We start from the raw sequence: 22504 nt of genomic DNA on the forward strand, positions 1-22504 counted from the left end.
ATTCAAGAAATTGGCAGATTTTATCCAACAATGTACTGATTTAAGAGAAAAAAAATACTGCTTTTTGGATGGACTTTGTGGTGAAAGCCCTTTATTAACAAATTTTGCAAATATATCTCCCCATTGCCATTTTTCCTCCTGGTAACCATAAAGATGTAAAATTTTATTTTATTTGGAAGGCATTTTTAACTCCAGGCTTATAAAAGTAAGCCTACTTTCTTGTACTTTTTTTTTCTTATTTTACATTTAGGAAATGAGTTCATATATAATTAGTTTTACATATGGTGGTGTCCAAGTTAAATTTGATAATTATTTTTCCCCAAATGAATGGAATATGCGTTCTGAAGAATCCATTCTCTTTTTTTCTTTTGTTTTTTTTTTTTGGTTCCAGGAGTGGAGTTCTTCAGGTACTTGAACCCAGAGATGGTTTACCACTGAGCTACATTCCCAGCCTGTTTTATTTTTTATTTTGAGACGGATCTTGTTAAGTATCTGAGGCTGACCTTGCTACATTGTTTAGGCTGGCCTCTGATTTTTGATCCTCTTTTCTCAGCCTCCTGAGCTGCGGGAATTATAGGCACATGCCACTCTACCTAGCCTAAAGAATCCCTTCTTTATAAACTCATTTTTAAAAAATCAAATTTCCATATTTACACACTTTTGTTTTTGAGCTGATTAATAGAGGTTGAACCAAATGAAATTGCCAATGTGCAACTGTTTTTAACCACAAAAACAGCAATTTGATATTGTTCAGCCTACCATTTATTGTGTCCTTTATTAGACACACATAGGCATGTGCCACCAATCCTGGCTCTGATTTTAATCCAATAATATTTTAACAATTTCCAAGTATTGGGGGATTATACTTTTGTTTCTTTGTTGAGAAACATATATTTTTTTCTTGTGAGGTCCATGGTTAATGTAAGTTAAGATTCTACAGCATAAACAATAAAATAGGAATACTTTTGTTATAGAATTTCAAATAAATTAGTTAGAACTACAAAAGTACCCTGTTTATTTTTGGACAGTATAGACAGAAAAGCTTCCTTGCATGGTAAAATTAAACCTTTCTCTGACTGAGTAGGTAGTATATTTTGTGTTATTTGATCATATTCAAAAAATGTTTCTAAATGTCTTGGCAGCCACAAATAAGAAGAATAATTCACCCAAGCCAGCTCGGTCCAGTGTTGCAGGTAGTCTTTCACTTCGAAGAGCAGTGGACTCTGGGGAAAATAGCCGCTCAAAGGGAGATTGTCAGACTTTGTCTGAAGGTAAATTTGGGGAGTTAAGAATATAATTTCATTGGTAGATATCTGTTATTGGAAGTTGATACTAGAATGTAACTTTGGACCTTGAAAGCCACCAAAAATGTTTAGGTGTATTTGGAGCTTTTTGATCTCACCACAGAACAGACCCTTAAGTAAATGTTATCATTTAACTGTATATCCTGAACTCCTTTTATTTAAGCACCTGGCATCAGAAAGACTTGATGTTTTTGTTTAGGAAATCTTGCTACATGTACATTTGAAAACTAATCTAAGAATTTCCATGTTTATTTGCCTTCTTTCTTTTTTGAAGGCTCCCCAGGAAGCTCTCAGTCTGGGAGCAGGCACAATTCTCCTCGAGCCTTGACACATGGCATCATAAGTGATATTCTGCCAAAAACCGAAGACAGGCAGTGTAAAACTTTAGATTCAGATGCAGTTGTGGTTGCAGTTTTCAATGGCTTACCCACTGTTGAAAAAAGAAGGAAAATGGTCACCTTGGGGTAAGTTAAGTTCTTTTGTTGTTTGGAACTTTAAGTCTGCCTCATAATGAACAAAATTAATTTCTTGGTTAGTTTTTTAATGGGCAAAAAAGTTATTGCATTAAAATCTAACTTTTAAACAATTATAGACCTTGCTGCTGCCATCTCCTTTTTTTTTAATGGGATGAAATAGGACTAGAAGTTCGAGTTAAATATGTTGGAACTTATTTTCACTGAAGTTAGGATAACAGTGATGTATAACCTGAATGAACTCTGGTGAGGGGTCTATGTATGTATTTAAATCTATTCCACACCTTTCAAAGACATTTTTGATGGGCTATATTATTATGCATCACAGGTTTATCTCATGTATAGAACAGAGCACTTCCAGCAATCTTATTTTAACACTGCTTTTCTACTTTAAGCTTTTTTACTTTTACTTTTTACTTTTTTACTTTTACTTTCTACTTTAAGCTTTTTACTGTCCTATGAAAGCATCTTCAAAACTTATAGTTGAAATTTCTCCAAAGGATATATGGTAATCGATACCTTTGTTTCTCTATGAGGAAACCAAATTTCACATCCCATGTCAGTTAAACTTTGAGATGAGTCATAAATAACCATCTGCTGATCTCTTTCTATATATATTAAATACATTTCTGAATTTAAATGATGGACTAATTCTATCTTGGAGCCTTTGAAAAGAATTTTGAGGTAGGCATGTTTTCCCACACCTATAACCCCATTCAACTCAAGAAGCTTACTTCAGTACTGGGATTAAACATAGACACTCTATCACTGAGCCCCATCTCCAGTCCCCCCACCCCCACTTTTTGGTTTTTTTTCTTCTTCTTCTTCTCCCTAGCCCTTTTTACTTTTTATTTCGAGACAAGTTCTTGCTGAGTTGCCAGGGCCTCAAAGTTGTGATTCTCTTGCCTCAGCCTTCTAAATAGCTGGGATTACAGGGTACACCACTGTGCCTGGCTAGCTGGTAGTTTCATTTCTTTTAAGCTCACATTTCAGAAGTAGAAAGGTGTTTACTGGTGTTTTCCCTATTACCTACCTATATATTCCTTTTAGATTAAAGCTGCAACTAGCTTTAATATATTGTTACAGAGGTATTTGTATCTGCTTTTAGTTATCAAGATTAAATGCACATGAACATAGCACCCCCCAAGTTTCCTATACAAATGCCTGCAGCTAGCTATAATTCAACTTTTTTAAAAGTATTTTTTTAGTTACACATGGATACAATACCTTTGTTTTTTTATTTTTATGTGGTGCTGAGGATCGAACCTAATACCTTACATGTACGAGGCAAGCGCTCTGCCACTGAGCCACAACCCCAACCCTATAATTCACCTTTTACAGTGAATTTTATCTGCTGGTTTACATGGGTGCTCTTCAGCATTTTTCCCTCCTTGATTTAGAGTTGTGTAACAAATAGTTTAAATACTAATATTAAGTGATCCAAAATGAAAGGGGGAAAAAAGTGAAAATTTTCTCATCTTTATCTCCCATCAGCCTAGTTTTCCAATTCCATGCCCACACACATCCCTGCTCTTCTTACTTTGTGTCTTCTCAGTTTTGATGTATATTTGAACAACTGTGACTCAGGTACAACTTTTTTATTACCTTATTTTCTCAGTACTGTCTCTAAACTATTTACATATTAGTCAGAACATATTATTTAGAACTATTGTTTATATTTGTTTTTAATTGATTATAAATTTACACATAGTTGAAAGAAATAATACAGAGACATTCTGCATATCTTACTCTGTTTTGTCAATAACATTTTGCAGAAGTTTCAATACAGTATCACAACCAGGAATTTACATTAATACAATTGACCACCTCATAATCTTTCATTGTAAATCATTAATGAAATTTTACAAATAAAATTTGAAGTTTAGTATTCAATATTAGTGCATGTGCCCTATACTCGTTTGGGAGCTCAATTTCAGGATGAGAAGTAAATATAGATATTGTTTCAGTTACTAGTTATGTGAAAATATCAAGTTGTTTTCTCCCTTCTTGAGGGCTAATGCTAAAGGAGGTCGCCTGGAAGGAATGCCCATGTCTGATTTGGAAAATAATTCTGAAACTGGGGAATTACAACCTATAATACCTGAAGGAGCTTCAGCTGCCCCTGATGAAGGTAAGGCATAATTAGGCAGAAAGCAGAAATACTGACTCTTTTGGTGGCTGTAGTGGTAACTGTGGTGGTAAGTAGTGGTTGGTTTAGTAAAAATGTTACTGAGATCTATGTGACATTTTTGATCTGAACATAACATTCATTGTACCACTGATTTTGACTTACTAGGACATTAAGCACAGTGGAAGGCAAAATGGATAATTTACTAAATAGAAGGATGTAACTGACTAAAAGAGTCATTTACAGGAGGAAAATCTACAGAGAGTTCATCTGTTCCATCAATAAATACAATGCCACACATTGAATTTTTGCTAGGTGTGCAAGTATGAATTAGATATGTTCACAGTCTTATAAGAAACATGTGCCCGAAAGTAACTAATTAGAATAGTAAGTTTTAAATCTTTGTCTTTTGAAGTCAGTCTTGACTGATGTCTGTAGATTGCTTTGTCTTTTTTAGGGTGGGGTGGGGGATGGGAGTAATTGCTGGGGATTGAACCCAGGACCTATGCATTGTAGGTGAGTTCTCTACCAACTGAGCTACATCCCCAGCCTACTTTGCTTTTCTTATAGAAGCATTCCAAGCTCTAATTATTTTTTAAATATTTTTTTAAATTGTAGATTTATTTTACTTATTTATTTTATATATGCTGAGTATCAAACCCAGTACCTTATGTGTGCTAGGCAATTGCTCTACCACTGAGCCACAACCCTAGCCCCAAGCTTTAATTATTTTTAAAATTCCTTATGTTCATCAGCCTCAACTCTGCCAGCTTATTCTGTCACACGTTCTAATATTTCTTTTGCATGTTCTTCCAAGTTCATTATTCTTAATCTAAAAGTATAGAAGACATTTTGTTATTTTAGGTGACAGAAGGTATGTGAAATAAGGCTATGTGTATTGCCTTTGCTGTGTTTTTGTATGTTACCAGAAAAGAATGTCAGCTTTCTTAATATTTGGCATTGAATTTTTTTCATTTCTCAGTAGAAATGTCACCTTCCCCTTTGCACTCACTTGAATTTCAGTGATTGATGCGTTGTAGCTCAAAGCATATATACAGGTTCCAACTTCTGCATTTAGCTGCCCTGTGAGAGAATTGTAAGTGATAGAACTCTCAGGTTTTTCAGTTAAAGAACATTAAATGTCCTGGTCTTCCTGTTTTATGTGGTGCTTTTTTCTTTTTTTGTACTGGGAATTGAACCCCCAGGGGTGCTTCCCCAGCCCTTTTGAATTTTATTTTGACAAATGTAGAACAAGGTTGCACTGAGTTGCTTAGGGCAATGCTAAATTGCTGATGCTGGCCTTGAACTTGTGATTCTCCTGCCTCAGCCTGGAGAGTCTCTGGGATTACAGATATGCGTCATTGCACCCATCTTTGTTTTCCCTCTTAGATGATGCTCCTGCAGTGGACAGCAGTATTTCAGTAGAAGAGATTAAATGGAAAGGATTTGTGAATTGATGTGGTGATTGTTAAAACATTAAGAATATATTATGACTTATGATCTTTATAAAGAACCTGTGGAGATTAGTTGCTTTCCATGTGTTTATACACTGGTTATAAATTATAGCATATTAAATTCTTACAGCATGTCCTGGGATTATAAACTAATCTTTTTCATACATCATTTTATGAAATGCTTCTAATTTGCTTGACATTGTATTTGATGCTGATAGTAAAATAGTCCTGAATCTATTATCTAAATCAGAGTTCTTCTATCTCAGCGTCATTGACATTTTGGATCTCATAATTCTTTTGTTATAGGAAAGCTATTTTTTGTGTTGTAGGATACTTTAGCAGCTTCTTCAGCTTTTAACCACTAGGTGCCAGTAGTACTTCTGTCCAGTTACAACCCAAACTGTCTAAAGAATTTACCAAGTATTCCTTGAGAGGCAAAATCGTCTTTATTCCAACTAGTTAAACTGAATAACTCAATTAGGGGTGATACTCCTTGAGCATCACTTGCCAGAATGTGCCACAGTTACTAATGAGAACAAGTTGTAATTCTCACACATGCTGGATGCGTGTGGTGAGGGATAGAGCAGGGAGAGCAATGAAAACCACTGGTTAAGTGTTGGAGAGACTAGCTAGTAGTCATTTATAATACAGAATAATGAGTGCTGTGATAAGGGTATTTAGGGAGCTCAAAGAAGAGGTACGTTGCAATAATAATAATAAAAGAAGATAACATTTATTAAGTCCTTACTATGTTCCCAAGACTGCTCATGACTTTACCATTATTATCCTATGCTGTTCTCAGAATAGCTTTGCATGGTAGTTACTTTTATTATCCTGATTTTACAAGTAAATAAGTGAAGCCTAGAGGTGCAACTTAAATTGCCCAAAGTCAGAGAATTATTCATTGAAAGAGGTGAAATTTAAACCTAGAGTCAGTGCCCATAACTTTCACCTCTCTACTGACCTAGTCCCTAGGTACCCTTGGAAAGCTCACCCAAAGGAATAAGTGAAAATTAGCCAAGTGAAGACTACCAAAAATGAGGACAGAGTAGTAGTAGAGGCGAGATCATGAATAAATTATATATTCTTTGCCTTAGCTAGAATCTAGCCTTTGTCTTTGGTTCTTAAGCAAGAGGTGATGCAATAAAATTGTGGTTAGAAATTTTACTCTGGTTGCAGTATGGAGAATGGATTTTGTAGCTGGGAAAGGGGTGTGTGGAATTAGGGACAGGAAAACTTAAGCTTGTTAAATAATCTAGGCGAGAGACTACTTGAACCTCTTTAATTTCAGCCTCCAACTCATAAACATTATCTTAGCAATTTTTTGTGTGTGTGTAAATAGATAGTTCGCATGGAAAATACAAAGTATTTGACATCAATTTCTTTTTCTTTCTTTCTTTCTTTTTTTTTTTTTTTTTAAATTGGGTATTGAACCCATGAGCGTTTTACCCTGAACTACTTCCGCAGTCATTCTTTTTGTTCTTTATTTTGAGACAGGGCCTCACTAAATTGCTAAGGCTGGCCTTGAACTTCCAATTCTTCTGCCTTAGCCTTCCGACTTGCTAGGATTATAGTCATGCACCACTTCCCCTTGGCATCCACTTTATTTCATATTTAAAGTGAATCTACTGCTTATCCAAAAGTAGAGACAGGTATATATAGGCCACATTTAGGATTGTGTTTAGGATGGCTGAATTTATGATCTGCAGTACATTTTCCAAATTTTTTTTTAAAGCACCTGATTATTCAAATAGGATTTAGAGCTAAGTGCTCAGCATTCCTCAATAACACGTTTTATCTTCATTTAAGGAATGTGATAAAAAGCTCTAAGAACTCAATTAAGAGTTCTTAGAAAGATCTCTGTAAATATGCAAATCAAAAGTGATATAGAACCAATAAAAATACTTCTAATGAAAACAAGTGATACAGAACTATACACCTTTGAAGTTCATTGGTATCTAAATAGCTTGTTTACCACTAGAGCCCCAGGATAGACAATAAGAAAACAACTAACTGATGAGGCTGGAAGAGGGGAGTACAGTAGACAAAAATAGCTTCATGAACAAATCTGCTTTGTTTGTAGAGGAGAGTAGGGCCTTGCTCACTGCTGTGGATATTATTCTGTCATCAGCAGCAGCCGGTTCTCAGGAAACCTTTATTTTTCACACCTAAAGTCTTGGTAGACAGTTGAGTGGGATTTTCTTATATCCATATTTAGGAAAAAAACAAGCTTTTTATTTGTGCCAAGTACATACAGAAAATGTTCTGTGCCATATCACTGTGGGTTATTCACTTTCTTGAAAAGAAAGCTATCTGAAGAAACTTTAAAGTAAGACATTGTTTTGTTACTGGCTAGGAATTTCGGACTACTAAAATAGTCTCTCAAGTGTCAGTAAAATGTAACACTTTTTCTTAGAAATGACAGCCATAAACAGGCCTTTTCCTTTCTAACTGGGACCATATGGGACAAGCTTGTTTTAGTTATCTTCTATTTAATGTTCTGATACTGAAAAGTCTCCCCCTCCCCAGTTGGTAATCTATAGAATTTTTATAAGTAGGCTAGTTTCTTTCCTGTTCTATGTAAAACTCGAGGCTATAAGTTCCTGCTGCAGTAGCACACATAGCTTTTCTTTAAGTCAGGGGTGTGCAAAACACTTACCCAGAGTAAAAAAGACTTGGCATACCACATAAAAATCTTGCTAGCAGCCTAGCTAAGAGAAATGAGTCACACAAAGTGTGATGGCTTGACTCTTGGGAGGATAATTGTTAGGATAATTTATTATAATATTTTAAGCAAAAGTTACCAAAAAGTAAAGCAGCCAACTTAAATGATAATGAAAGCTAACTCTCTTGATTCAGAAAGAACTGTCCCAACAAGGAGTCATGCATAACTGGTGGGGCAGTTTTGGGTTAGCTGCTCAATGTCATCAAGAATTCATGGGGTGTTTTTTCCATCTTCAGCTTTGCCAGTCTCACTTTGCCAGTCTCACTTAGCTCCCCTCAGAGTGGCAGCCCTGATTGAATCCAGTGCCTCATGCATGTTAGGCAAGCACTGTACCACTGGGCCACAACCCTGGCCCCCCTGCCCTTTTATTCTTAAGAGCACAAAGATTTTTGTTTTTTCTTTGATGAAGATGGAGAGGATTTCAGTGATCTAGTCTTTGTCTTCTCAGTATTTAAGGGAGAAGTACTCCCCAAATTTGTCTTCAAAACAGAAGAGGACAAATTTCACCAGTAAGGTCACGTGGGGCTTCTTCTTTGTTAGAAGTCTTTAAATCACAAACTATTTCTTTAATATTTATTCAAGATTTATTTATTTTCTCTGAATGAGCTTTGATATTTTTGTGTATCAAAGAATTTGTTTATTTTATCACTATTCCTGATTTCCTAAGCATGGTTGTTTATGTTTCCATTATTGTCCTTTAATATCCAGGAAAAAAACTGTAGCTTTTTTTTTTTTTCTTTCCCCCTTAATGAGTTTGCCTTAGAGGCTTTTCAGTTTTATTAGTATTTTCAATTTTATTGATTTTTTTTCAAAGAATGACCATGTTTCATTGTTTGTTTTTTTTCTTTCTTTTAATTACTTTGAATTTAATTTGTTCTTTTTCTAGATTTTTGTTTGTTTGTTTGGGTTTTTTAAAGTGGTGTCTGGGATTGTGCATGCTAGGCAAGTTATCCACTACTAGCTACATCATCGGCTTTTTTTAAAGTTCCTTATGCTGGAAGCTTGAGTCATTAAGTTAACACTGTTTCTTTTTTCCTTTCTTTTGATCTTAAGGATTGAACCCAGAAGTGCTTTACCATTGAGCTACATCCCCAGTCCTTTTTTTTTAGAGAGAGAGAGAGAGAGAATGAATTTTAATCTTTTATTTTTTAGTTTTCAGCGGGCACAACATCTTTGTTTGTATGTGGTGCCGAGGATCGAACCCGGGCCACACGCATGCCAGGCGAGCGCGCTACCACTTGAGCCACATCTCCAGCCCCACGTCCCCAGTCCTTTAATATTTTTTTAAAGAAAGTTCTCAGTAAGTTGTTGAGGGGTCTAGTTAAGTTGCCCAGGTTGGCTTTGAACTTGTCATCCTCCTGTCTAGGCCTCCCTTGTCTCTGGGATTATAGGTGTGTGCTGCAACATTTAATCCTATGAATTCCCCTTAAGAACTGTGATAGGTACCTAGCACTAATTTTGATATTTTTATTTTCATTTAATTCAGAATGTTTTTCATGAATCCTTTAAGTTTTTTTCTGCCGTTTTTCTCTTCATGTCTATTTCTCTTTTGTTGTTTTTGCTATATCATTCTGATCAAGACAATTTGGAGCATTCCTTTTGATCCCTTTTTAAAGTCTTTTCTATACTTTAAACTTATTTTTCTTTTGGTTTCTCATTAATTTCTTCAATTCTGCAAGTTCATTAATCTTTTTTTACTTTTGCCTAAACCATATATTAATATTTTAGTTTTAATCTTTCATTTCTACAAAACATTTCATTTTATTTATTTGTTTGTTTGTTTGTTACTAGGGATTGAACCCAGAGGCACTTTAACCATTATTGAGTTACATCCTGAAACCTTTTTATTTTTTATTTTGAGAATAGGGGCTCACTAAGTTGGTTGCTGAGGCTAGCCTTAATCTTGGAATCCTCCTGAGTTCTTGGAATTTACGGCAGGTGCCACCAAGCCCAGGTCTTTTAAAAATCTGCCCCTTTAAAGTTAACTAGAATCATGTAGTCTCTTACAGGTTTTTGTTCTACTTAATGAAAAATTTACAGCATTGTCCTTCCATATCTCCTGATTCTTCTTCAGGTAGATTGTTAGCCTTAAACTTTTAACTTTGGAGCATTCTTTTTCAGACCCCCACCTCTACCCCCCAGAATTCTTATGATCTGTATTGTGGAAGCTTACCTTCAGAGAATGTTTGATGTGTGTCAGCGGTGTTCTTGAGCATTTTTATCTTCCCTTAAAAGTCATCATTAGATAATTCCAACACCTGTGTCATCTCAGCCTTGGTATTTGCGGATTATCTTTGTTTTTTGTTGATACTGGGGATTGAACCCAGAGCTTTATATACTCAGCCCTCTTATTATCTTGTACTGATTTTTCATATGCTGAGTAATTTTGGATTGTGTCCTGGACTCCGGGGCTTGTTTGAATCTTCCAGTTTGTTAGTGAAATTTTGATTCCACCAATATGCCTATTCCTGTTTACTTCCGAGTCCTTAAATAGCTATGCCATGCATTTTGTCTAGATTTTAGTGATGCATTGAGTGAAATTGACAAGTTGGAATGTACCCACTCCATCTTATCTAGAACCTAACCTCCAGGGAAGATTTTGCTGTATTTAAATAACACTAGCTTCTGAATAATTTTATGTTAATTTCTTAAGATTTTTTTACTTCAAATTTAAATCCAAATCTAGTGGCTAGAGGCTAAGTTTTTAGAGTACATGCTTAGCAATTGCAAGGACCAGGGCTCAAAACTTAGCACCACCAAGAAATAAAAATTAAAAATCCCCAGCATAAATTGGGTTTGAATTCTAAGTCTTTTGCTCTCTTTGTAGAGCCTACCTTATACAGACTATTTCTTATCTGTTTTTTGAATAAGAATTTTAGTTTTCTGCTGGATGCAGTAGCATCTGCCTGTATGCTCATTAATTTTGGTTCCTCATTAATTTCTTCAACTCTGCAAGTTCATTAATCTTTTTTTTTACTTTTACTGCCCAGCTACTGGGGAATCTGAGGGAAGAGGATTATTTGAGGCCAACCTGGGCAACATAACCAGAATTTTATCTCTTTAAGAAAAAAAATTCCAAGCTGGAATTTTAGTCCCAATTGCAACTCCCTTCCTATGGTGAGTAGAGTTTTGGGTCCCACCCTCCTCCCTGGCAAAGGAATGTTAAAAATTTTTGTACTGGGCGCTCCAGGATAACTGTAGCATCTGACCCAGTATTATTCTTATCTTGTTTCTCATGCCTGTGAATTTACCTCCTGTGTTTTGGGTTTTATTTTTTGCTACTGGCGATTGAACCCATGGCACTTTACTACTGAGTTATGCCCAGCCCTCTTTATTTTTATTTTGAGACAGGACTTCTCTAAATTGCTGAGTCTGACTTTGAAGTTGGATCCTCCAGCCTCAGCCTCCCACGTTACTGAAATTATAGATGTACACCACTGTGCCTGGCCCCTTTTGTCTTTTAAATGTGACTATTTGTTAAAATAATGTTCTGTCTGTATTTTATCTAAGTATTTATAAAAATTTTTAGCAGAAAAATTTTCAAGTTTTCTGATCACTATCTTGCTAAAATAAATAACTTTCTATAGGATTTTTCTTTTGAAGATCAACTGGTTGTGGGTAATTTTCCAAAGAAATTAAAATCTGCTCTTGCATGTTTATTACAGTACTTTTCACAATAGCTAATTATGAATTCAACCTGGGTGCTCATGAATGAATGTATAAAAAAAAGTGACATGTATACATAGTATAATATCAGCCATAGAAAAGAATGAAATTCCCTGTCATTTGCAGCAACATGGATGGAACTAGAGGACCTTACATTAAGTGAAATAAATTAGGCATAGACAAATACCACATGATCTTACTTATATGTGGGAAGTAAAAAGTTGATCTCAAAGTAGAGAATAAAATAGAGGTAACCAAAGCTTGAGAAGAATATAGAGAAGGCAGAAGGATGGAGAGAGTATAGTTAATGGGTAATGGGGTATAGTTGGGCAGGAGGAATAACTTCTAATGTGTTATAGTAGTAGAATAAATATGGTTGACAATAATTACTTAATATTTTAAAGTAGCTAATGAAGAATATTTTTAATGTTCCCAACACAAAGAATGATATGTTTCTATGGTAGTAGATATGCCTGCTACACAGATCTGATCATTACACATTGTATACATGTATTGGAATATCAGTGTACCTTATAAATACATATAATTACTATGTCAATTAAAATATATATGTATTAAATATCCAAAAACTAAATCAACTGATTCATACAGAAACAAAACTAGAGGCCCAAATAGGATAGAAACTAACTTATGACTAGAATTACTGGAAATTTCTATATACATATACTATGTATGTTTATATCGTGGTTTTTTTGTTTTGTTTTTGTACTGTCGATTGAACCAAGGGGCACCTAACTACTAAGCCACAGCCCCAGCCCTTTTTATATTTTAGAAACAGGGTCTCACTAACTTGCTTAGGGTCTCACTGAGTTGCCGAGATTGGCTTTGAATTTTCAATCCTCTAGCCTCAGCCTCTTGAACTGCTGGGATTATAGGCCATGTGTTTTATTATGTTTGTTAGTATAGAGACTCTGTTTACAGTGAATGAGGATTTTAAAAGTTCCTCTTTTTTCTCTTATGACGTGTTAGAAAAAAAGTGATTTGGAAAAGGTATTCTCAGTATAATTAGTACTGGTTCCGAATAACAACTTTCAAGGACTGTGGTACTCAATTTTAAACTTAGAGAACAAAAGTAACAGCACTGCTCTAAAAAAATTTAAAGAGAATTGAACTTTCTGTGGTTACTTTTTTGGTTTTGCTGGTGTGGTTTCTTCAATTTTTGGCATTTATTGTAAAATTCAGTAGGAATCTCAGCTTAATGGATAAGGAACTTTTCCTCTTTTACCCATAGTGGTTTTTTTTTCAGAAATATGTTGTCTCCTTTCCTGCCAGGAATTAGTAGCGACAGTGACATTGAATGTGACACTGAGAATGAAGAGCAGGAAGAGCACAGCAGCATGGGCGGATTTAACGACTCTTTCATGGCACAGCCCCCAGATGAAGGTGCAATATATAATGTCATCTTACACAGATTAGTAAAACCATTGCTGATGATGTTTTTTCTTCTGCTGCTATTGCTTCTACTTACTCTGCTTCTTTTCTTTTTGTCTTTTTTTGTTTTGTTTTTTTCATTTTTACATTTTTTGGTAAACTATATGGTGAGTATTAGAAAAAATTGGGGGGTAATGTTTGGCTTGATTAGATAGATACCTGATGAGTGTCACTTCTTTGATGGAGGAGAGAGACCACAGACTGCTTTTGTATAGCTTATTTACCTAAGAATGGCCTTAAATTATACAGAGGTGTAAAAACAATGAAACAAAGAAGAATTTTCAACAGAGACCATTTGTGGCTTGTAGTACATAAATATTTACTATTTGCCACCTTGTTTTCCAACCTCTGGGGAAGTTTTAGATGTTTGATCCCCTCCCCCGATTTTCTTTTCTTTTTTTTTTTTTTCCAAGCCAACTATATGACTTTTTAAATAGCTTTGATTTCTTAGAAATGCATTCAAATTATGGAATCATTCGTTTTTCTTTTAAATCTTTTTAAAAATTAATTTATTTTAATTAGGTATATATGACAACAGAATGTGTTTTGATTCATTGTACACACTGCAGCACAACTTTTCATTTCTCTGATTGTACACCATGTAGTGTTGCACCATATGTGCAATCATAAATGTACCTAGAATCATTCATGTTTTATTCCTTTCTCTCCCCACAAAAACATATCTTTAGGGGAGAAACACCAAGAGAAACTTGCGTAAATATGTATATTTGTATTTTATAAACTTCAATTTTATGGCAACCTCATATTCTATCATATAGAAGTACAGGTAAAATAATGGAATGTGTATTAGAAAATTATAGAAATACTGGTTTAAAGTCATCCAGAAACCTTAATAATCAACCTGAGCATTGCTGTGTAAGATTTCCTGAAATGACAACATTGTCAGGCTTATGTGCATTGTTAACTTTGTGTCTTACATATTTCCCTAGTGTTCTAGTATCTTTTTTCAATGTAGAGCCAAGTATTGAATGATTTGTAAGTTTTAAGGCAATTTCTTCTGCTTCTAAGACAAGCACTCAGATTTTGGGCAAATTATTTTGAGTCCTGGTGGGATTCTCAGTAATGTTTGCATGTGTACTTTAGTTGGCTTTGAAATACATATTGTTTATAGCACCTTGAGTCTGGAAAGTATACTTCATCATTGTTTCTTGTTTCTTTCTTCAACTGTTCCCACCAGTCTGGGAGGACAAAGTGAGGCAGTGCCTTTCATCTTCTCACTGTGGGTGTCTATTACACATTTTGGGTTTTCTCCTTTGTTTTTCCTTTGCATTTGCTTGTATCTGACTCAAATCACAAATTCTCTGAAGACAGAGATTTGTTTACAGCTGAGCACCTCTTTCTTCACTAACACATTTGGTAAGATCATTTAAAGAGTTAGGAAAGAAAATACACTTTGTTGTTATCTGTTTTTAATTTAAAATATTTTCTTTTAATTTTTCTTAGATACACACTCCAGTTTTCCTGATGGTGAACAAGCAGACCCTGAAAATCTTCACTTCAGTACTGATGAAAACAGTGGAAGGTAATTGCCAGATCAAGAGAATTGACTTATAAGCTACCTTGACCCTGAATCTTCTTGTAGTTGGTGCTCAAATTTGTCATCAACCAGATAGTCAGATTTAGGTCTTTTTTTTCCCATCATCTCTACCTGAAAGAATAATTCAGGAGCTGTTAGAAAGTAGCACAATTCTAGTAAAGACTGTAGAACATGGGAAAAAATTAATAGTGTGAGCAGAGTTCTTCCTAATGTAATAACAGTGTTGTCCTCAATTAATTTAGAAAATTAGTACATCCACAAAAGGTAGAAGACCAGTTAACTGCCAGAAAATGTACTAGAGGCAGTGCATGCACTCAGTAACCTGTTCATCCTTGGTGCTCTGTCTTTGGCTAAACACCTGTTGTGTTTAAATGACTACCTTTATATTTCAGGTTTTAATCACAGTTTGTTTCATTAGGACCTATAGATTAGTGAATAGAAAAATTACCTATAAATAGATTCTGTCCTATAGACACTTTTTGTGAATGACTGAAGTAACACTAGACTGGATCTCCTCTTTGGAGTATGTTGACAGACTAAAGTTTGTTTATCTTTTCTTTCTTGTTTAAGTATTGGTACCTGTTTAACGGCACATCTTTCTGTTGTGTGACTTTGCATATGTATTTAAAATGAACTTAGTTAATATGGATTGGTTATGTTCCTGGTCATGTGAAAGATCATTGAAAACTATTTCATTTTTTCTGCCTCATAAAATATAGTGCAACAAATATTTTAAAACTCTATTTTCATTGAATATTGCTTCAGAGTCAATAAATTTAAATATACATACTGCATAGTAGGTTACATCAAAGTGAAGTTGATATCAGATTGTCTTACATACTCATAATTACCCCCAAAATAATTGCCAAACTTTGCCACCGTGCTTCTGAATTTGTGTTTGAGCTGCTATATGTTCATGGAAATTACACTGAATTGATCAAGACTGTTGAAAAAGCATGAATAACTATATGTACATGTGAAAGACATGTCATCAGCTTGTTTTACTTAATATTATTCATTTTTCCATATCTAATATCTTGATGAATGCTATTACTTATAGTTTACTTCTTTTCAGAATAGTTTGCACTTTTTGTTAATAAAATTAACTTGAGAAAATGCGGCTCTGCAGTTTATTAAAAGTGGGACCAGATACCCGTTTTTCTATTGCTCTTGCTTGTAGCTGTTTAGTAATGTAGACAAGATCATTTTTTGAACAGGGGTGATGGGCAGCTTCTCACTTAGTTGTTCCATAATTGTAATAAACCTGGAAGACCAAAAGCTTTTTTCATAGATAGCTTTTAATTCAGATTAGTTAGCTTTTAGTAGGGGAGTCTTTGGAAGATATAATTCTTCTCCTCGTTCCTAGCCACTTTACATACCAACTCTGTTTCCAGTTCTTTCTTTTTTAGACAAGGTGTCTCTGTTGTTTGCCAGGTTGGCCTTGAACTCCTGGGCTCCAACAATCCTCCTTTCTCGGCCTTCCAAGTAGCTGGAACTACAGGTGTGTGCAATATCCAACTTTGTTCCCAGTTCTTTAATGATGCCAGGAACACTGTTTCCCTATTCATAGATGCAGCATGCCTGTGTTGGCCATGCTAGATACTAGGTAGCAGTGAGAATGGGCAGAGGGACAGGAGAAGAATCCCTCGCTCTGCTCTGATTGTCCTACCTTCCTGCACCACTGCCCCCGCCCCCTGCCCCCGTACTGGGGCTAAGCCACATTCCCAGCCCTTTTTTATATTTTATTTAGAGACAGGGTGTTATTGCTTAGGGCCTTGCTAAGCTACTCAGGCTGGCTTTGAACTCGAGATCCTTTTGCCGCAGCCTCCTGAGCCTCTGGGATTACAGGTGTGCATGACCATGCCCAGCTTCTGCACCACATAGTGTATCCTAATGGTCTTCACTTTTTTTTTTTTTTTTTTAACTTAACAGCTTTTGCTGAAGGGCATTTCTTTCCACTGTTACCTTGCTTCAGTATTTAGTGTTTTTATCTTAATTCCTAGAAAACATCTGCTGAATAAGGGTTTTCTCTTAGGCCTAAAGAGGTAAGAGTAATGCTTATATTGTGCATGTATATATCATTTCTGGACAACTTTGACCACCTGGGTCATTGAATCCTTCAGTAACCTTTGAGATGGATGAGTTGTGTCTTGTCCCCCTTTGGCAGAAGAACCTGAGGTTCCAGGAGGTTGTATGATGCTCTTAAGGTTCAACACAAGAATGGGATGAACTGTTGCTCTAGTGCTTTTTCCAGTTCATCACACTTAAATCAAGCCCAACATTTTGATAACTAGTAACTAAAAACCTAAAGATTGTCCTATTTTTAAAGTTTATTTTGAGATGTACCTTTTAGTCCAGCTTTTGCTTTTGTTAATGCCTTTGTATAACTGTAGAACAGTGATCCAGCTGGGCTGGGGATATAGTTCCAGTGGCAGAGTATTTGCCTAGTGCGTGAAAGGCCCTTGGGTTCAATACTCTGTTTGATCCTCTGTTCGATCCTTTGTTTTGATCTTTGAATTAGGATCCAAAACTATGATTATTTCCATAGCTCAGCTTGTTACAGTTTTGGTCACTGGAAACTCTCTTAGGTTTTTAATGTCCTTGTGATATGTCCCCTTTGGTCTGTTTTTTTTTTTTTTTCCTTACTACTTGAGGAACCCTGGCTCCTTTTCTTAGAGAATGATATTTAGAAACGAAGATGTGGATGCTAATGTGCTTATTGATACTAGGGCTTCACTGCTTCTAGTCCCTCTCAGTGGATAGAATAGGAAATATGTGTGTGTGTGTGTGTGTGTGTGTGTGTGCTGAGTCATGCAGATTCACACATTTATATGTATTACTGGATCTATGTGTATAAATCTTTGGGGGATTTTGTTTTAAGGGAAACACCACCAGTCCAGCTCCACAGGGCTCATTCTAGACCTCCCTCTTACAGGAGGTAACAGTGAGAACAGTGAGAAGCCTGGCTCTCATTAGCTATAGTAGGTTAACTTAATTTTTTAACCCTAATGCACAAGTCAGTTAGTTTTTTTAACATATCCCCTTGGGAGGGGAATTACCATCTAGAGTTTGGTGCTTGTTTTTGTGTTTTATTTGGAATGGGAATTTCAGGCTCAGCTCGATCTGGGCTCAAGCAATTCTTCTCAGTCTCCCAAGTAGCTGGAACTGTAATTTATGTGCCACTGCACCTGGCTAGTGTATAGTTCTTTTAGTCTCTCAAGATCATGTCACAATACTCTTGCAAAGTTTTTTAGGTCCTTAGATTCAAAACTACATTGGTTCCTTTCTTTCCTCTTCGCTGTGATTCTGGTTCATTTGTGATACAGTTAGATTCATCATTATAGTCTGCTTTCTTTCCTCCCACACACATCCTGGTTGATTTTTTTTTAATTTACATATTTTAAAATTCAATCTTTTTGGTATATAGCTCTGTGGGTTTTGACAAATGTCATGTATCCACCACCAGTGCTACACAGAACATTTTCCGTCCACCCTAAAAATTCATTTGTGATAGCCCTTTGTACATATACATCTCCTTCCCAAACTCCTTGTTATCACTGATTTGTTCTCTGTCTTTAATTTTCCCTTTGCCATATAAATGAAATCATGCAACATGTAGCCTTTTACTTGGTAAAATGAATTTTTTAATCCATCTTGTGTGAATCAGTATTTCTTTCCTTTTTTATTGCCCAGTAGTAGTCTATTATATAATGGAATTTGCCCACTGAAAGACATTTAGGTTATTTGCAGTTTGGCTGTTTGTGAACCTTATACAGATTTGCATGTATATTTTTATGTAAGTTTAAGTATTCTCTATAATTTTATATGCCTACTGGTGGGATTGCCAGTTTGTAATATAGAATCAGCTAGCCTCTATCCCAGGTCCCAGAAAGTGACCTCTAAATCTTTGAAATTTTCTAAGTGATAGGAATTATTTATGGTGGGTTCTGCCAGTTTATGGTAATGAGATGACTTAGGATGGTGGTTGGCCACATCAAAAACACCAGCCATGTTATTAAGGCTCTAGGCTATGTGGTATCAGCTCAGCTGAATTCAACCTCCTTGTCAGTCATTCAGTATGCCTAGGTAATGAAATCCCAATCAAACACTGAATACTGAAGCTTGGGGGAGGTTCTGTGGATGACAGCACTATGCATTATTATTATTATCATCATTATATAATAAATATCAATGTACTTATAGGGTAACTTGTATGGAGGACAAAGAACATTCACATTTTGGACCTCACAAACCTCAGCCTATGTGGTATGTGTTGGCTGGTTCATAGTTGTTTTCTTATGTCATAATAAAATAATAATAAGTAAAGTGCTTTCCTGAGTTCTGTGCATTGTTCTAATGAATTAATTAAACTCAGTGGAATGGTGGGAACCCCTAAACTTGTTGTAGCCACTTGTTCCAAAGTGAGGGTGTCCTGGGACCCCTGAACTTGAAGCTGGTGTCTGAAGTGAGGGCAGTCTTAACAGAAGACTTTGCCCTAAATCTGTGAAGTTTGATTGGCTTAACTGCAGGTAGTTGGTGTCAGAATTCATTGTATTAAGTCATGTATATTTAATTTTATAAGAAGCTGATATACTTTTAAGTAGAACTACCATTTTACATTACCACCAGACACTAATTAGAGTTCCAATTGTATTCCCCACACCCAAACACTTGGAATTTTTGTTATTTTAGGAATTCCTTTTTTTCTTTTCTTTTCTTTTTTTTTTTTTCCTTTTTCCTGGTACTGGAGATTGAACCAAGGGCCTAGTGCATGATAGGCCAGCAAACTACATCCCCAGCCATTTTTATTTTGTGACAGGGTCTCACTACATTGCCCAGGCAGTCCTGAAACTTGGCGATCCTCCTGCCTCAGCCTCTTGAGTAGCTAGGATTACAGGCAAGTGCTGCCATACCTGGCTATTTTAGCCATTCTAATGGGTGCCGAGTGGCATTTGTTTATATTGCTAATATCTTGCTGAGGATTTTTGCATCTATATTTATGAAGGATATTGGTCCATAGTTTTATTGCTCTTCATCTGATTTTACAACCATAGAGTAATGCTGAACACATAAAATGAATCTCCTTTTTCCTGGAAAAAAAAACATGTAGAATTGGTTGTGTATATTATTATTCTTCTTAAATATTTTTAAGTTATAGATGGACACAATAACTTTATTGTATTTATTTTTATGTGGTGCTGAGGATTGAACTCAGTGCCTCACATGTGCTAGGCAAGTGCTGTACCACTGAGCTATAACCCCAGCCCGAGATTTTATTCTTTAATTGGTAAAATTTACCAGTGTGATCATCTGAAAGGGCTTTATTTTTCTTAGATGTGGGGTTTTTTTTTAGGGGGTGGCGGGTAGTACCACGAATTGAACTCAGGGGCACTCAACCACTGAGCCACATCCCCAGCCCTATTTTGTATTTTATTTGGAGACAGGGTCTCACTGAGTTGCTTAGCGCCTCGCTTTTGCTGAGGCTGGCTTTGAACTCGAAGTCCTCTTGTCTCAGCCTCCTGATCCCTGGGATTACAGGTGTGTACCCTGCAGTTGTGGGGATTTTAGTATTTATCTAAGCTTCTTGGATCTGTGGTTTCATGTGTGTCATTAATTATGCGTATGTCACACTGATGTTTGTACAGCTCCTGTGTACTTGTTCTGTTCTGGGTTTATTTTGTTCTGGTGTTTCCTTCACTCTTAATGTGTTGTATGTCAGTGAGGGTACTTTTTGTTGACTTACTTCAGGTTTACTAGTTCTCTTCTCATCACCACAGAATTTACTGATGAGCCAATTACAGTTATGGTGGAGTTTTTGTTTTTAACATTTCTATTTAATTATAATTTCCATCTCTTTGCTGACATCACACACATAATCTTACATGTTGGCCACTGCTGTCCTTAACATTAATCAAATTTAATTAAAATTCTTGCTCGAGCTAGGGGTATAGCTCAGAACTGGAGCATTGCCTAGCATGTGCAAGGCCCTGGGTTTGCTTCCTAGCACTGGCCTTAAAAACAAAAACAAAAACAAAAAAACCCTCAGTTCCAAAATGCCTGTTATATTTGTCTGGTTTCTAATGATTGCTTCATCTCTTCCAAGTGCAATTTTTCCTTGCCTTTTCACATGCCTCAGTGTATTTTGTTAAAAGCAATCCATGTTAAACAGAAGATTAGATGCTTTGTGGATATTTATGACTGAAAGTGAGCAGGCCTTTTCTGTTGCTTAGACCTTCATTGCAGAGATTATCTAGTTAGGAGTTTGGCTCAAGGCTTGCTGTTGCTATGATTGACCCTAGTGATTATTTCAGGTTCCTATTGCAATATCTGGTTTTGCTGATGGGGGTTGAATTGGCAGGGCAGTCTCTCCCCTAAGCATATAACTTCTATTTGTACCCTTACAGAGGGTCTGTTTTTGTTGGGGGCTATAAGGTTCAAGTCCAGCACTTTGCATATGTTAAGCACATGCTTTACTACTGAGCTAAACCTCTAGCTCCTTTATGCTTCTGGTGATCTCTCATCCTTCTACCAGAAATATTGTGCTGTTATTTGAAGACTGACTGGGGGCTCACATTCTCAGATTAAGCTGCAGTTTTAGACACTAGGTTTGGACCGACAGGGCCTTTTCAGTTTACTTGCCCCTTCCCAGCTAGTTGTAGGCCCAGTGACATTCCTGTCCTTACCCTGTTGCCTTCCCTCACCTCCAGGAACCACTGCCACCAGTGCCCTAAGTGAAGCAGTATTTCCTCCTCCAATAGAAGAGCACTTCTGTTTCATAGAGGAGATAGGGGGACAGGTTGTTGTATACCTCTTTTGGGTCTGCACCACAGTTAACTCTTGTAAGGGCTCTTTCCAGTCTTTTTTTCTGTGAATACTTAGTAGAGTTTGTGAAGAAAAAGCCTGAAGAGAGGGCTTTTTCTCTAGGCCCCCAGGACTCCACACTCTTTCCAGCCCATACTCTGCCTTTACCAGTTGTCACGTTAGCTGTTTTTTCCAGTGTCTGCTCATGGCTACCCTAGGGAAACTAGTGCTCCACTGCCCCTGTAAGAGCCTGTCAACTTTAGGCCAGTTGGTTATTCTTCAACCTCAATTTCCCAGTGTTCAAAAAGTCATAATTTGCAGTTAATCTGGCTGTTTTTCATTGTAGGAATGGAAGCAGTGTTGTTCCTTCTAGCTCTACATCAGAGCAGAAGCTGAAAGTAGGTATTTAAAAAAAAAAAAAAAAAGTGAAGTACATGTTGAAGTAAAGACAGTATAATTTTAAAACTGTAATTTGAAAACGGGCCATTTTTATCCATAAAGAGGTGATTTGTTAAAAGTTTAGAAAATAGGGTGCCGAGCATAGTGGTGCACATCTATAATACCAGGGGCATGGGAGGCTGAGGCAGGATTGCAAGTTCAATGCCAGCCTTAGGGTCTTGCTAATAAAACATAAAAAGGGCTGGGGATGTGGCGTGGTCAGGTACCCCTGGGTACCAAAAATAAAAAAGGAAAAAAAGTATGTTTGGAAAATAGAAAACTCCAAGAGCATATACTTTTAGTCCGGATTTATAGAAGTTTTAAAACTCTAATTGGGAGGCCTAAGAGAACATGGTAACATCAGCCATCTATAGTTTGGGACACATATTATGGACTGAGCTGTTTCTTAGAACAGATCAGACACATTTATAGTGACTGCTCCTTCTGTTCCTGCTCTGCCCAGCTAGAGTGCTGGCCCAAGTCCTGTAATGTCTCCTAATGTCCT

General features: G+C 36.3%; 1 protein-coding gene across 7 annotated transcripts in view; it reads left to right on the forward strand.

The window, feature by feature from the left end:
• The window catches only part of Trim37 (tripartite motif containing 37), a 141095-nt gene that overhangs the window by 90044 nt on the left and 28547 nt on the right, over positions 1-22504 (forward strand). For 4 of the 7 annotated variants that reach the window (XM_015495400.2, XM_015495401.2, XM_048792093.1 and 1 more), the window contains 5 exons: positions 1143-1271; positions 1579-1768; positions 3790-3908; positions 13044-13154; positions 14667-14745. In XM_015495400.2, coding sequence (XP_015350886.1) covers positions 1143-1271; positions 1579-1768; positions 3790-3908; positions 13044-13154; positions 14667-14745 — 628 coding nt within the window. Of the gene's footprint in view, positions 1-1142; positions 1272-1578; positions 1769-3789; positions 3909-11074; positions 11202-13043; positions 13155-14666; positions 15877-16194; positions 16262-22504 lie in introns of those variants that run through there. The other 3 variants (XM_048792069.1, XR_007343444.1, XM_048792090.1) reach the window with 3 other exon arrangements.

Source organism: Marmota marmota, unplaced genomic scaffold (genome assembly GCF_001458135.2).
Source record: "Marmota marmota marmota unplaced genomic scaffold, marMar, whole genome shotgun sequence".
Lineage (NCBI taxonomy): Eukaryota > Metazoa > Chordata > Mammalia > Rodentia > Sciuridae > Marmota > Marmota marmota.